General features: G+C 46.7%; 1 protein-coding gene across 4 annotated transcripts in view; it reads right to left on the bottom strand.

Annotated features, from left to right (window-relative positions):
• The window catches only part of LOC118377376 (2-(3-amino-3-carboxypropyl)histidine synthase subunit 1-like), a 96684-nt gene that overhangs the window by 73694 nt on the left and 7566 nt on the right, over positions 1-15424 (bottom strand). For all 4 annotated transcript variants that reach the window (XM_052467633.1, XM_052467634.1, XM_052467635.1 and 1 more), the window contains exon 3: positions 13765-13828. In XM_052467633.1, coding sequence (XP_052323593.1) covers positions 13765-13828 — 64 coding nt within the window. The remainder of the gene's footprint in view (positions 1-13764; positions 13829-15424) is intronic.

Raw genomic sequence — 15424 nt, 5'->3', positions numbered from 1 at the left:
GAGAGAGAGAGATGATAAGAGAGAGAAGAGATGATGGAGAGAGAGAGAGATGAGAGATGAAATGATGATAGAGAGAGAGAGATGAAGAGGGATGTGAGAGAGGGAGAGATGATAGAGGAGGTGGAGAGATGATGTGCAGTAAGAGAGAGAGAAGTGGGAGAGAGGAGACAGAGCGAAGAGAGAGAGAAATGGCAGTAAGAGAGGAGAAGAGGGATGTGGAGACAGAGCGAAGAGAGAGAGAAATGGCAGTAAGAGAGGAGAAGAGGGAGGTGGAGACAGAGCGAAGAGAAGAGAATGGCAGTAAGAGAAGAAGGGAGTGGAGACAGAGCGAAGAAGAGAGAAATGGCAGTAAGAGAGGAGAAGAGGAGGTGGAGACAGAGCGAAGAGAGAGAGAAATGGCAGTAAGAGAGGAGAAGAGGGATGTGGAGACAGAGCGAAGAGAGAGAGAAATGGCAGTAAGAGAGGAGAAGAGGGATGTGGAGACAGAGCGAAGAGAGAGAAAATGGCAGTAAGAGAGGAGAAGAGGGATGTGGAGAGAGCGAAGAGAGAGAGAAATGGCAGTAAGAGAGGAGAAGAGGGATGTGGAGACAGAGCGAAGAGAGAGAGAGAAATGGCAGTAAGAGAGGAGAAGTGGGAGGTGGAGACAGAGCGAAGAGAGAGAGAAATGGCAGTAAGAGAGGAGAAGAGGGATGTGGAGACAGAGCGAAGAGAGAGAGAAATGGCAGTAAGAGAGGAGAAGAGGGATGTGGAGACAGAGCGAAGAGAGAGAGAAATGGCAGTAAGAGAGGAGAAGAGGGATGTGGAGACAGAGCGAAGAGAGAGAGAAATGGCAGTAAGAGAGGAGAAGAGGGATGTGGAGACAGAGCGAAGAGAGAGAGAAATGGCAGTAAGAGAGGAGAAGAGGGATGTGGAGACAGAGCGAAGAGAGAGAGAAATGGCAGTAAGAGAGGAGAAGAGGGATGTGGAGACAGAGCGAAGAGAGAGAGAAATGGCAGTAAGAGAGGAGAAGAGGGATGTGGAGACAGAGCGAAGAGAGAGAGAAGTGGCAGTAAGAGAGGAGAAGAGGGATGTGGAGACAGAGCGAAGAGAGAGAGAAAAGAGGCAGTAAGAGAGGAGAAGAGGGATGTGGAGACAGAGCGAAGAGAGAGAGAAATGGCAGTAAGAGAGGAGAAGAGGGATGTGGAGAGAGCGAAGAGAGAGAAATGGCAGTAAGAGAGGAGAAGAGGGATGTGGAGACAGAGCGAAGAGAGAGAGAAATGGCAGTAAGAGAGGAGAAGAGGGATGGGGAGACAGAGCGAAGAGAGAGAGAAATGGCAGTAAGAGAGGAGAAGAGGGATGTGGAGACAGAGCGAAGAGAGAGAGAAATGGCAGTAAGAGAGGAGAAGAGGGATGTGGAGACAGAGCGAAGAGAGAGAGAAATGGCAGTAAGAGAGGAGAAGAGGGATGTGGAGACAGAGCGAAGAGAGAGAGAGAAATGGCAGTAAGAGAGGAGAAGAGGGATGTGGAGACAGAGCGAAGAGAGAGAGAGAAATGGCAGTAAGAGAGGAGAAGAGGGATGTGGAGACAGAGCGAAGAGAGAGAGAAGTGGCAGTAAGAGAGGAGAAGAGGGATGTGGAGACAGAGCGAAGAGAGAGAGAAGTGGCAGTAAGAGAGGAGAAGTGGGATGTGGAGACAGAGCGAAGAGAGAGAGAAGTGGCAGTAAGAGAGGAGAAGAGGGATGTGGAGACAGAGCGAAGAGAGAGAGAAGTGGCAGTAAGAGAGGAGAAGAGGGATGTGGAGACAGAGCGAAGAGAGAGAAGTGGCAGTAAGAGAGGAGAAGTGGGAGGTGGAGACAGAGCGAAGAGAGAGAGAAATGGCAGTAAGAGAGGAGAAGAGGGATGTGGAGACAGAGCGAAGAGAGAGAGAAATGGCAGTAAGAGAGGAGAAGAGGGATGTGGAGACAGAGCGAAGAGAGAGAGAAATGGCAGTAAGAGAGGAGAAGAGGGATGTGGAGACAGAGCGAAGAGAGAGAGAAATGGCAGTAAGAGAGGAGAACTGGCAGTAAGAGAGGAGAAGAGGGATGTGGAGACAGAGCGAAGAGAGAGAAATGGCAGTAAGAGAGGAGAAGTGGGAGGTGGAGACAGAGCGAAGAGAGAGAGAAGTGGCAGTAAGAGAGGAGAAGTGGGATGTGGAGACAGAGCGAAGAGAGAGAGAAATGGCAGTAAGAGAGGAGAAGAGGGATGTGGAGACAGAGCGAAGAGAGAGAGAAGTGGCAGTAAGAGAGGAGAAGAGGGATGTGGAGACAGAGCAAAGAGAGAGAGAAGTGGCAGTAAGAGAGGAGAAGTGGGAGGTGGAGACAGAGCAAAGAGAGAGAGAAGTGGCAGTAAGAGAGGAGAAGTGGGAGGTGGAGACAGAGCAAAGAGAGAGAGAAGTGGCAGTAAGAGAGGAGAAGAGGGATGTGGAGACAGAGCGAAGAGAGAGAGAAATGGCAGTAAGAGAGGAGAAGAGGGATGTGGAGACAGAGCGAAGAGAGAGAAGTGGCAGTAAGAGAGGAGAAGAGGGATGTGGAGACAGAGCGAAGAGAGAGAGAAGTGGCAGTAAGAGAGGAGAAGTGGGAGGTGGAGACAGAGCAAAGAGAGAGAGAAGTGGCAGTAAGAGAGGAGAAGAGGGATGTGGAGACAGAGCGAAGAGAGAGAGAAATGGCAGTAAGAGAGGAGAAGAGGGATGTGGAGACAGAGCGAAGAGAGAGAGAAATGGCAGTAAGAGAGGAGAAGAGGGATGTGGAGACAGAGCGAAGAGAGAGAGAAATGGCAGTAAGAGAGGAGAAGTGGGAGGTGGAGACAGAGCGAAGAGAGAGAAGGCCGCTGCTGGCTGAGTGCATAAGGCAGATGAGCTGTTTGCTCTGGGGTTTGTAATATTAACAAATCTGATACCAGTAATCTGCTTTACAGAACACAGAAATACACTGACAAAATAGTCCCCTGAAAACAGAAATCTGGCAGGGGCCCGTGTTGGACGATTACATGTTCCTCTACTTCCTCTCCCGCCTTTCTTTCCCCGAGCCTTTTGCTCAACAAAGCTTTCTTCCATTTAGCTTTGTCGTACAAACACTATGACTCCCACGTCTTACACCAGGAAAATTGGAAGACAAAGCGCGGGTGAAAATGACAGACTAATTGTAGTAATTGACAGTGAATGGGTACAGTAGGTGTAGTGGTAACGTAGTAACAAGGGTGTGCAGCAGGCGGGCGGGGAGGGAGGATAGGATGAAGCTTAGACAGATGTTTTCAGTAATACCATTAGATAATCCTTTAAATCCACCAAAAACAAGATCATTACTGCTGGGTCTATTTCTGGGAACACATCTCATCTATTTGTTCTGGCAGGTTCTCAAACAGCCTGGCCCGGGTCATTACGTAAAAGACTGCAGCTTCATCAACATACAGACCCTCTAAACTGCACAGCACCGCATTCTGAAAGGCGCTTGAATCCAATTTAAAAAATGAAACAAAAACAAAATGATATGGCAACTGTTCTGGGAATCCAATATTGTTGAACAGAGCTGGGAGAACCCTTGTATGCCTTAATCTCATCTATAGAGAGCTTTAAAATAATGCAGACAATATATCTTATCATGTGGGTTATCAGATCGCAGAACGACACAAAGAGAGGAACCAGGGGACAACACAGTGGGACCTGGGATGGATGAGGGGACATTAAAGGTTGCTATGTTGCAGAGGGGAATATAGGGTTTGATGGAATCTGATCTGAGGTCAGTCAATAGACTTTAACCACTCTGATAGTCACACACGCACGCACGTGCACACACACACGCACGTGCACACACACACACACACTCAGTATGGTACTGCAATTCAAATCCCCATGCCCAAAAGGACTATGTACAAGTGTGAGACAAGATGATTACAAAGAGCTATCGCTGTAGTAATTGATAGTAATATTCTGTCTCTCCCTCTTCCTGCAACCTTCCTCTCATCTGTCACTCTGTTCCTTCCAGTCATATGACAATCTCTGTCCTGTTCATTTCAACAACAGCTTGTTTTGGCTCCTCTCCTCCTCCTCTATTCCCTCCCCCTCTCAACATGTGTCATTCTCTCAGCTCTCAATCCTTGGCATGGTCCACCACCAAGCTGCTTTCTAGATCTACTGACATTCTACTGGAATATCATACTCTACCCTCCCCTGTTAAGCATAACACTATTTTTCTCTCTCCTCCCATAAGGTCATCCCTTCACCTTTGCTCCCCACTTGTCATTCACGCTCTACAGGGCAGATGTGTAGCTAACCTTCCTTTTCAAAGCAGGAAGCCATGCTACAAATGGTTCCCTAGCTCCTACAATCGCCTCTCCACTTTACATGTGGACAATCCTGAATCTGCTCTGTTCACATTCAGTTCAGATATACCCTGAGTGAACACTCCTGAATCTGCTCTGTTCACATTCAGTTTAGATATACCCTGAGTGGACACTCCTGAATCTGCTCTGTTCACATTCAGTTCAGATATACCCTGAGTGGACACTCCTGAATCTGCTCTGTTCACATTCAGTTTAGATATACCCTGAGTGGACACTCCTGAATCTGCTCTGTTCACATTCAGTTCAGATATACCCTGAGTGGACACTCCTGAATCTGCTCTGTTCACATTCAGTTTAGATATACCCTGAGTGGACACTCCTGAATCTGCTCTGTTCACATTCAGTTCAGATATACCCTGAGTGGACACTCCTGAATCTGCTCTGTTCACATTCAGTTCAGATATACCCTGAGTGGACACTCCTGAATCAGCTCTGTTCACATTCAGTTCAGATATACCCTGAGTGGACACTCCTGAATCTGCTCTGTTCACATTCAGTTCAGATATACCCTGAGTGGACACTCCTGAATCTGCTCTGTTCACATTCAGTTTAGATATACCCTGAGTGGACACTCCTGAATCTGCTCTGTTCACATTCAGTTCAGATATACCCTGAGTGGACACTCCTGAATCTGCTCTGTTCACATTCAGTTCAGATATACCCTGAGTGGACACTCCTGAATCTGCTCTGTTCACATTCAGTTCAGATATACCCTGAGTGGACACTCCTGAATCAGCTCTGTTCACATTCAGTTCAGATATACCCTGAGTGGACACTCCTGAATCTGCTCTGTTCACATTCAGTTCAGATATACCCTGAGTGGACACTCCTGAATCTGCTCTGTTCACATTCAGTTCAGATATACCCTGAGTGGACACTCCTGAATCTGCTCTGTTCACATTCAGTTCAGATATACCCTGAGTGGACACTCCTGAATCAGCTCTGTTCACATTCAGTTCAGATATACCCTGAGTGGACACTCCTGAATCTGCTCTGTTCACATTCAGTATTAGACCTAGTTCAGAGATATTAGGCCTAGTTCAGAGATATTAGGCCTAGTTCAGAGATATTAGACCTAGTTCAGAGATATTAGACCTAGTTCAGAGATATTAGGCCTAGTTCAGAGATATTAGGCCTAGTTCAGAGATATTAGGCCTAGTTCAGAGATATTAGGCCTAGTTCAGAGATATTAGACCTAGTTCAGAGATATTAGACCTAGTTCAGAGATATTAGGCCTAGTTCAGAGATATTAGGCCTAGTTCAGAGATATTAGGCCTAGTTCAGAGATATTAGACCTAGTTCAGAGATATTAGACCTAGTTCAGAGATATTAGACCTAGGTCAGAGATATTAGGCCTAGGTCAGAGATATTAGGCCTAGTTCAGAGATATTAGACCTAGTTCAGAGATATTAGACCTAGTTCAGAGATATTAACATTCTGTTGCAGTGTGTCCATTTTCAACCAATGGTTTCTGAACATGTAAATGCATTGCACTCTGGTTTTCTATTATTTAAAAACAGAATTAGCCCATTTCCATTTAGCTCACATTGAAATGGCTGTCAACTGCCTGCATTCACTCCAAAATAACATCATAAAAGCCTAGAGTTCATTTTTAAATGTGCATGAGAATATGTCCACACATATTCATGTTTCCCTTTGAAATTGCAGGTAATATTATGCATCGCTCTCTGTGTCCAATTATATCTGCATGTGGTGTGTCTGGAATGTACGGCTGGTCCTAAATGAAAGTGACTATGCCTGGTCTGAGTTAGTGATAGAGCAGTTAAATAGGAGAGAGTGGGTAGTGGGTAGTGGGATGAAATCTCCCCGAGCAGAGCACTGACCACTCCATATCTCTCACACACACAACGCTGGCCAGACAGACGGACGGACGGAAGGACGGGGAACTTTATTTCATTACGTGAATAACCAAGATCAAGTGAAAACCCCTCCCTCTGTCTCCCACTGTAATTACATACTGTAGTGTTCAGTGCATCTCGACTTTCTGTCCTCAGCTGCTCACTTGCTCATATTTCATTTAGGCACCGCCCCTAAATGAAACCCTATTCCCTATATAGGGCACTACATATGACCAAGTTCCATAGGGCCCTGGACAAAAGTAGTGCACTATAGGGTATAGCTTACCATTTGGGATGCACACATGCAGTGTGAAGGAGAGAAAGGGCAGACCGCCAGCCTTTCGGTCTCTCTATAAAGCCCATCAACTTGTCCCCCTGGACATACAGACAGCCGGGAGGGACGACGGCAAAGTCTATATGATGCTTTATCTTTGGAGTGCATTGACTGTATCTTCCAGACAGGTCAAGCAATTTCCCAGGTGTCTTCAAAGGCATTATATGAGAGCCAGTACATCACCAGCAGCCATCCTCCAGGCAGAGTGGTGATTTAGGTTGGCCAATATAACAGAGTGATCTATAGGTCGTGGTTCTCCAGGGTTGTGATGACTGGGATCTGGGACAAAGAGGCACACAGGTGTGGGAGGATCTCTTTCCAAGCACTCAATAGACTTCTCACTAAACCTGAAATAGCACTGGTAAACTATCTGGTCGTTGGGAGGGGACATACTGCAGCTGTCTAGTCCACTGCATCCGTCTGGTCCACTGCATCCGTCTGGTCCACTGCATCCGTCTGGCCCACTGCAGCCGTCTGGCCCACTGCAGCCGTCTGGCCCACTGCAGCCGTCTGGCCCACTGCAGCCGTCTGGCCCACTGCAGCAGTCTGGTCCACTGCAGCAGTCTGGTCCACTGCAGCCGTCTGGCCCACTGCATCCGTCTGGTCCACTGTAGCTGTCTGGTCCACTGTAGCTGTCTGGTCCACTGTAGCTGTCTGGTCCACTGTAGCTGTCTGGTCCACTGTAGCTGTCTGGCCCACTGCATCCGTCTGGCCCACTGCATCCGTCTGGCCCACTGCATCCGTCTGGCCCACTGCATCCGTCTGGCCCACTGCATCCGTCTGGCCCACTGCATCTGTCTGGCCCACTGCATCTGTCTGGCCCACTGCATCTGTCTGGCCCACTGTAGCTGTCTGTCCCACTGTAGCTGTCTGTCCCACTGTAGCTGTCTGGTCCAGGTGTATCTGGATGTTTGTGTCTTACTGTCTCCTCTTAGAGTCCTGAGACAGATGTGGTTGGAATTTAGGAGGATAGTGAGGGGGCTGCCAAGCAGGAGAGCTCATTAGTCAGAGAGATGCCCTGTGTGTGTGCAAAATGGGGGCCCTGCTGCTCTCTACACCCAGTGTGAGCTTCTTATGTAATTGGTGGGGACAGAAGGCCGGGACACACTGTCACACCCGGGCTCCCGCTACCTACTGCTCAGCTGTGCTGTGGGAGGAATGGAGAGGCTGGGGTGCGAGTGGTGAGGCAAGGACAAGGAGGCTCCTGCCAGTCTTCCTCTATGGAGGCAGGGCTGACATTTACAATGGAAGGCTGTGGGCCGAGGTCGCTTCTGCTGCTCACACACGTTACCGCAGACTGAAATGAATGAAAGTACAGTGCCTTGCGAAAGTATTCGGCCCCCTTGAACTTTGCGACCTTTTGCCACATTTCAGGCTTCAAACATAAAGATATAAAACTGTATTTTTTGTGAAGAATCAACAACAAGTGGGACACAATCATGAAGTGGAACGACATTTATTGGAAATTTCAAACTTTTTTAACAAATCAAAAACTGAAAAATTGGGCGTGCAAAATTATTCAGCCCCTTTACTTCCAGTGCAGCAAACTCTCTCCAGAAGTTCAGTGAGGATCTCTGAATGATCCAATGTTGACCTAAATGACTAATGATGATAAATACAATCCACCTGTGTGTAATCAAGTCTCCGTATAAATGCACCTGCACTGTGATAGTCTCAGAGGTCCGTTAAAAGCTCAGAGAGCATCATGAAGAACAAGGAACACACCAAGCAGGTCCGAAATACTGTTGTGAAGAAGTTTAAAGCCGGATTTGGATACAAAAAGATTTCCCAAGCTTTAAACATCCCAAGGAGCACTGTGCAAGCGATAATATTCAAATGGAAGGAGTATCAGACCACTGCAAATCTACCAAGACCTGGTCGTCCCTCTAAACTTTCAGCTCATACAAGGAGAAAACTGATCAGAGATGCAGCCAAGAGGCCCATGATCACTCTGGATGAACTGCAGAGATCTACAGCTGAGGTGGGAGACTCTGTCCATAGGACAACAATCAGTCGTATATTGCACAAATCTGGCCTTTATGGAAGAGTGGCAAGAAGAAAGCCATTTCTTAAAGATATCCATAAAAAGTGTTGTTTAAAGTTTGCCACAAGCCACCTGGGAGACACACCAAACATGTGGAAGAAGGTGCTCTGGTCAGATGAAACCAAAATGGAACTTTTTGGCAACAATGCAAAACGTTATGTTTGGCGTAAAAGCAACACCCTGAACACACCATCCCCACTGTCAAACATGGTGGTGGCAGCATCATGGTTTGGGCCTGCTTTTCTTCAGCAGGGACAGGGAAGATGGTTAAAATTGATGGGAAGATGGATGGAGCCAAATACAGCACCATTCTGGAAGAAAACCTGATGGAGCCTGCAAAAGACCTGAGACTGGGACGGAGATTTGTCTTCCAACAAGACAATGATCCAAAACATAAAGCAAAATCTACAATGGAATGGTTAAAAAAATAAACATATCCAGGTGTTAGAATGGCCAAGTCAAAGTCCAGACCTGAATCCAATCGAGAATCTGTGGAAAGAACTGAAAACTGCTGTTCACAAATGCTCTCCATCCAACCTCACTGAGCTCAAGCTGTTTTGCAAGAATGGGAAATGGGAAAAATGGGGGAAAAAAATTCAGTCTCTCGATGTGCAAAACTGATAGAGACATACCCCAAGCGACTTACAGCTGTAACCGCAGCAAAAGGTGGCGCTACAAAGTATTAACTTAAGGGGGCTGAATAATTTTGCACGCCCAATTTTTCCGTTTTTGATTTGTTAAAAAAGTTTGAAATATCCAATAAAATGTCGTTCCACTTCATGATTGTGTCCCACTTGTTGTTGATTCTTCACAAAAAAATACAGTTTTATATCTTTATGTTCAAAGCCTGAAATGTGGCAAAAGGACGCAAAGTTCAAGGGGGCCGAATACTTTCGCAAGGCACTGTATGTGAAATGAATCCGTCTCTGGCTGATGATGTCCCAGGATGAGGTCCAGAGGGATGATGGAGAGTGACCAGAAAGGTCTGAGACAGCAGGGGCTCTCTGTGTTTGTGTGTGTGTGTGCGAGAGAGAGAAATAAGGCTCTGATCTCCCATTTCATTCACTCTGCTGCCATGGACACAGTGGCAGGTCAATCACTGCCTGTGTTTCATCTGACATGACATTCAACTGATGAGGCTGTTGATCTAAGTGGCGTGCTGACATGAAAATAGCCAGAATATCTAACCACTACATTTATTACAAATCATTCTCCTGGGCCGGCACCGTGACAAATCTATGTTTGAAAAGCCAAAATATACAAATGACCTCCTCTGTGATTCATACTGTGAACACAGTTGTGTGTGTGAGTGTATGAGTCATTGAATAGGGCCCTCTGTTACATAATGCTCTCATGTCATGTACCTTCACCCCCAAGTACAAGATCCTAGTTATGTCACAAGTCAATATCGCTCTGTGTGGAGGAGAGGCCCAAATGTTACTGCCATCCCCCATCCCTGTATTTCCCTGCCTTCCTCTGCTCCCTCCCTACTTCGCTCTCCTTCCCAGTCTCCAGGATTAGGCCATGGATGACTGGGATGGCGACAACACAAGCCCTGGCTCTCCACTCCCAGAACAGCACAGTAAATATTAAAAGGAAGTTTATCAAAGTATCATTCAAGGCTGCGGTGAAGATAGATGGTGTGGCATCAAAGGCAATGAAACATATGGCGGGATGACAACACACACCATCACACGCCTGTCCAAGTTAGGGATTCTTTCTGTTCTTCTGATCAATTTTTCCTCAGCTGTGTTCATATCTGTCTGTTTACTTGTTGTGAAAGTTGAATGTTTTAAGTCTCTTTGAATGGCTTTATCAGTTATCAAGAGAGCTGCTGCACCAAATGGCACCCTAGTCCCTACATAGTGTCCTTTGGGTCATTTAGGGCCCTGGTCAAAAGTAGTACACTATTAAGGTCCCTGGTCAAAAGTAGTGCACTATTTAGGACCCTGGTCAAAAGTAGTACACTATTTAAGGGCCTAGTCAAAAGTAGTACACTATTTAGGGCCCTGGTCAAAAGTAGTACACTATTTAGGGCCCTGGTCAAAAGTAGTACACTATTTAGGGCCCTGGTCAAAAGTAGTACAATATTTAGGGCCCTGGTCAAAAGTAGTACACTATTTAGGGCCCTGGTCAAAAGTAGCGCACTATTTAGGGCCCTGGTCAAAAGTAGCGCACTATTTAGGGAATAGGGTGCCATTTGGGATGCAACCTGTGTGTAGCTGTATTACAGGCAAGCAGAGGATACAGTGTGAAGTCAGAGCGTGCCTCTTCAACTGGAGCCATTACAGCAGACCTTTACAAGGTTTCCTAAGTTCTTTGTGGGCCTATCAAAGCCTCTTTAAAGAACAGAAGCAGGCCTGCTTGTGGGAGACATTCTAAATGATCAGTGGAAGCGTGGTGCAGTCTCTCTACTTCTCTGTGGGAGAGAGTATGCTTACAGGTGCCTGTGTGGAACAGATAGCCACATATTCTAAGTAGGAGCCAATTCTCTATTGGTAGGCCTGAGTATGGCTATACAGACATATACTGTATTGTTGAAAATGAGAGCAGCTTATACAGGCCTAGTATTGTCTTTGTTTCAGTGTGAGTCCATTGCTTCTTTTATGAGCACCTCTGTCCCCTTGTGTAGGTGTTCTCACTGGCTGTATGTGAACACTGAGCACTATGCTGAGTCTATGTACTGGAGGAGCCAGTCTCTGCCTATTGTGCACATGTGTGTCTGTGTCTTTGTCCCTGTGTGTGTGTGCACCTGTGTGCGTGCGTTCCCCCCCACAGTTGATGTGTATTAACTAACTGCATGGGCTAGAATTCAGAGCAGCTTGCTCTCATTAGGGCTTATAGCTGTCCATCCCACCCAAGCTCCTTAACCACAGCTTAGCCCCTTCATCCCCGCACTGACATGGACCTCAGCCCGGGCCACTCCCCAGTCCCCACACCACACACGGACTGCCTGGCGATCACAGTGGGTGGGATGGAGCCAGGCTCTTACTAGTCACTAAACATCTACATCTGACAGAACCCTCTGCTGACCCCACAGAACGAGAAGGATGAGTAGAGGTCAGATACAGCATGGTGACCAGGGACAATCCCTCTGTAGCTAGATCCCCTATTCAGGAGCCAAGCCCATTCTCTAAATGTACTGCCTTCAGTGTTACAACACTTAGCCTGATCATTGGGACACAGTGAAATACTGTGACCTGGGAGTCTAATGAGGCTGCTGATTTATTTATACACAAAGAAGAGAAGAACCAAACAACAACAACTGGTGACAGAGGAAACTGCTCCCTCGTCTGTAGGATCTGGATGGGGTGAGACATGCAGGAGAGAAGGGGGAGGAAGAGGTGTGAGGGAGGTGAGGAAGACAATTATCTGCTGTTAATTGCGCTCATTAGCTGAAATGGGCTGAGATGGTTGAAGGTGATGGGGTGTCATTCATTTAGAGGACTCTGGGATGGACACAGTGTATAGGGGGTTGGTTTAAGCCCAGATACGAGAGAGAGGCAGTTGTTCTACTGATAGCAGCGCTGCTGATAAGACATGGCCCCTATCACCACCACTCTCTCTCTCTAAGGAGAGATTAGACAGAATGAGAAAGGCGTGGCACCTAGTGGGGCGATGGAGAGGGGTTAAAAGGAAAGGGGGGACTGGGTAGAGGAGGAGGAGGAGAGACGGCCGTACAGGGAGTGAAGGAGAGATTAGACAGAATGAGAAAGGCGTGGCACCTAGTGGGGCGATGGAGAGGAGTTAAAAGGAAAGGGGGGACTGGGTAGAGGAGGAGGAGGAGAGACGGCCGTACAGGGAGTGAAGGAGAGATTAGACAGAATACAGGAGAAAAGGAAAGGGGGACTGGGTAAGGAGAGGAGGAGAGACGGCCGTACAGGGAGTGAAGGAGAGATTAGACAGAATGAGAAAGGCGTGGCACCTAGTGGGGCGATGGAGAGGGGTTAAAAGGAAAGGGGGGACTGGGTAGAGGAGGAGGAGGAGAGACGGCCGTACAGGGAGTGAAGGAGAGATTAGACAGAATGAGAAAGGCGTGGCACCTAGTGGGGCGATGGAGAGGGGTTAAAAGGAAAGGGGGGACTGGGTAGAGGAGGAGAGCAGAACGTTGAGGGAAGAGAGGGACAGGGAGAAAGTCAAAGCTTTCAGCCCTGTTCCTGTTTCTCAACGGTCCATAACTGTGGTATGACAGGCATGGCTTCATATGGGGACACCAAGAACAACGTTTCCGGTCTCAAATCTAATATGTGCTCTGACTGAAAACCATGTGGAAGCTTCCCTTCCCGAGCTCACTATCCTTCACTTCTATCAACTAACCTCATTAGTATTGAACATACTGTTCACCTAGGAAAGGAATCCACTTTGGATGTGGAGTGATGCAGCAACCCTTACAGTCGTCCCAGCAGAGAGAGAGAGAGGCAGAGAGGGGTGGAATGAGAAGATGAAGGAAACAACACACAGAGCTCCTCTTTCAACAATTTAAATACATGTTTTAGGTCTACATTAAAATGGATTACTGCTTTTGTTATGAACAATTTATCAATGTTGCACAAACTTGTTAAGGCACGACGTAGGCCAAAGCTCAGTGTATACAAGACAAATTATTAAAACCACTGATGCCGAGGAACTCCAAACTGTGGGAAGGTTTGTGTTCCAGCATCAGTTTGTGTGAGTGTGTCTGTGTGATGGAGTGTTTGTGTGCAATAGGGGCCTATGCAGACTGTAGCAAGATGTAATTAACAAGAATAATGGCTGTGCTCTCCTCCAACCGTAAATGAGTGAAGTGTTGATAGCCGCTCGGTCCGCGGAGGAAATCGTGTCTAATTTTCTGCTGAGGCACAGATATGAGCTGGCTGCGGCGGGTAGGGAATGATGATAACACTGGCTGGCTTAATGACTAGAGAGTGGCCATGCCGGCTCAAGTTCACACTTCACAGATCAACTTCAACTTCAGCAAGGATGACGACTGCTCACCCACCCACCCACCTAAAACCACCAAAACTTCCACACAACAAAGTCAAGGGGGTCTGTTTCAGGGAGAAGCATCAATGTTTTTAGCTAACAACAAATGGATAAAAGTATCCGTTTTATTTTTAAATGAGCATGAGTGATACTTGCACTTGCCACTTATTGAACACACCAGTGAGTGGTGCGAGTGTGAGCTGTACCTACCTCTCGATGATGTCAGCGATGACACAGGCAAACATCTGCAGGCCCTCCGGTAGCTGCAGGGCCACTGTGAACAGAGAGACAGACAGACAGTCAGCGGTAAGGTTAAGTGGACAACCTAGCTACAAACACAGCTGCAGTTGGAGTGACAGCCACGTTATTTAATACATCCTCGACAGCCTATACACGTATCTCGCTGCTTATGTTACCCCTGCAGAGTGCTTCACTGAGACAGAAGGTAGCTGACATTTCAAGGTAATTTTCTCCCATCCATTGCATTACTGTTGTCGTATCTTACCGAGTGATGCACTACAGGAAATGGAAGTGTATCAGCACTGCCTTCACACTTCCCTTCTTCTCCTAGCAATCCATTAGTCACCTTTTCTCCACCTGTCTCTCTCAATGACAGCCAATAGCTTCATGAGTCACAGTCACACACACACAAATATCCCTCTCACCATGCAGACCGCTGTGCATGTGGAAACGTGGTGTTTCTTCTCATGCGGCATTAAGAGAGCATGGAGAAATGGATCAAATCGCTGTGAAATGGGAATCAAGCAATCACACAAAGGAAGGATTGGTCCTGCTGCGGATGTGAAGGGCTGAGGGCAGCGTGTGTTTCCGGTAGGAACTTCTCTGAGTGTGACACCAGCTATGACGAATCAATGGGAAATGCTTTCATCAGGAGGTTGACTCACTGCCAGAGTTGAGATGCAAAATATCACACCTCTGAATGATGCCAACAACTTTACAGAGACAAAATGCTCAAACAAAAGGCATGCTCTCTCAAAATTAAGTCTCACCCAATTTCCTTTTATTGTTGAGAATGTGCATGATTTAGGTTCATCTTGAATGTAAACATTAAATAAACATAATGACGTCTCAGACGTAACACAAATATTGCTGATGTAGAGATCTAGATGATAGGATATGAAGAAACAGCTACTCTTAGTCACATCAAGTCCTTGCCTCATCCTTGCGCAAATTGCTTATCCAGAGCTGTTGTCTTGGTAACAGACCGATGTCTTCATGTTGGCGTGGTTACATATTGTGCTATGCATACTTATGTAAAGTCCTTAGCATGAATTAACATTTAGCCTTTCTTTACTGAAATGCGAATATATCACAGTGTGATATTTCAGACTTGTATACAAGCCGTCCGTCCACTGTACTCTGCTTCACAAATCCCCTTTGATTCGATGTCATTTGCAGTAATTGAAGGAAAACTTTCAATGTATTCCTGCATCAAAGGTAACCCACTCTCCATTCACAGCGCATACTAAGATCAGTGGGCTGGATCTAGCAGACTCATGGAGCTCAGCAGTGTCTGGAGGGACTGTCTGGAGGGTGTGATTAAATTCACTTTAGATAAAGCAGGAAGAGAGTGTTGACAATGTTTCCCTGTCACACATCACCTTGATAAACCATGTGACTACAGCGAATGGACACAGACTGCAGTGTTGATAAATATTTCATTAGGCCCATGTTCACATACTGCAGTGGGTTCCTACAGCAAAGAGAAACAACAAAAACAGGACTGTAGGCAACACTGAACCATAAAAAATAGCCTGGGAAAAATAAAAAGCACACTGAGTGAAGGAAAGGATGTACCTGAAGTGTGATGGATGGAGGAGAGGCGTGTGTCTTTCTGATGAAAGGTTAA

Source organism: Oncorhynchus keta, chromosome 18 (genome assembly GCF_023373465.1).
Source record: "Oncorhynchus keta strain PuntledgeMale-10-30-2019 chromosome 18, Oket_V2, whole genome shotgun sequence".
In the NCBI taxonomy this organism is placed as follows: domain Eukaryota; kingdom Metazoa; phylum Chordata; class Actinopteri; order Salmoniformes; family Salmonidae; genus Oncorhynchus; species Oncorhynchus keta.
This window is presented reverse-complemented; position numbering and strand designations above follow the sequence as displayed.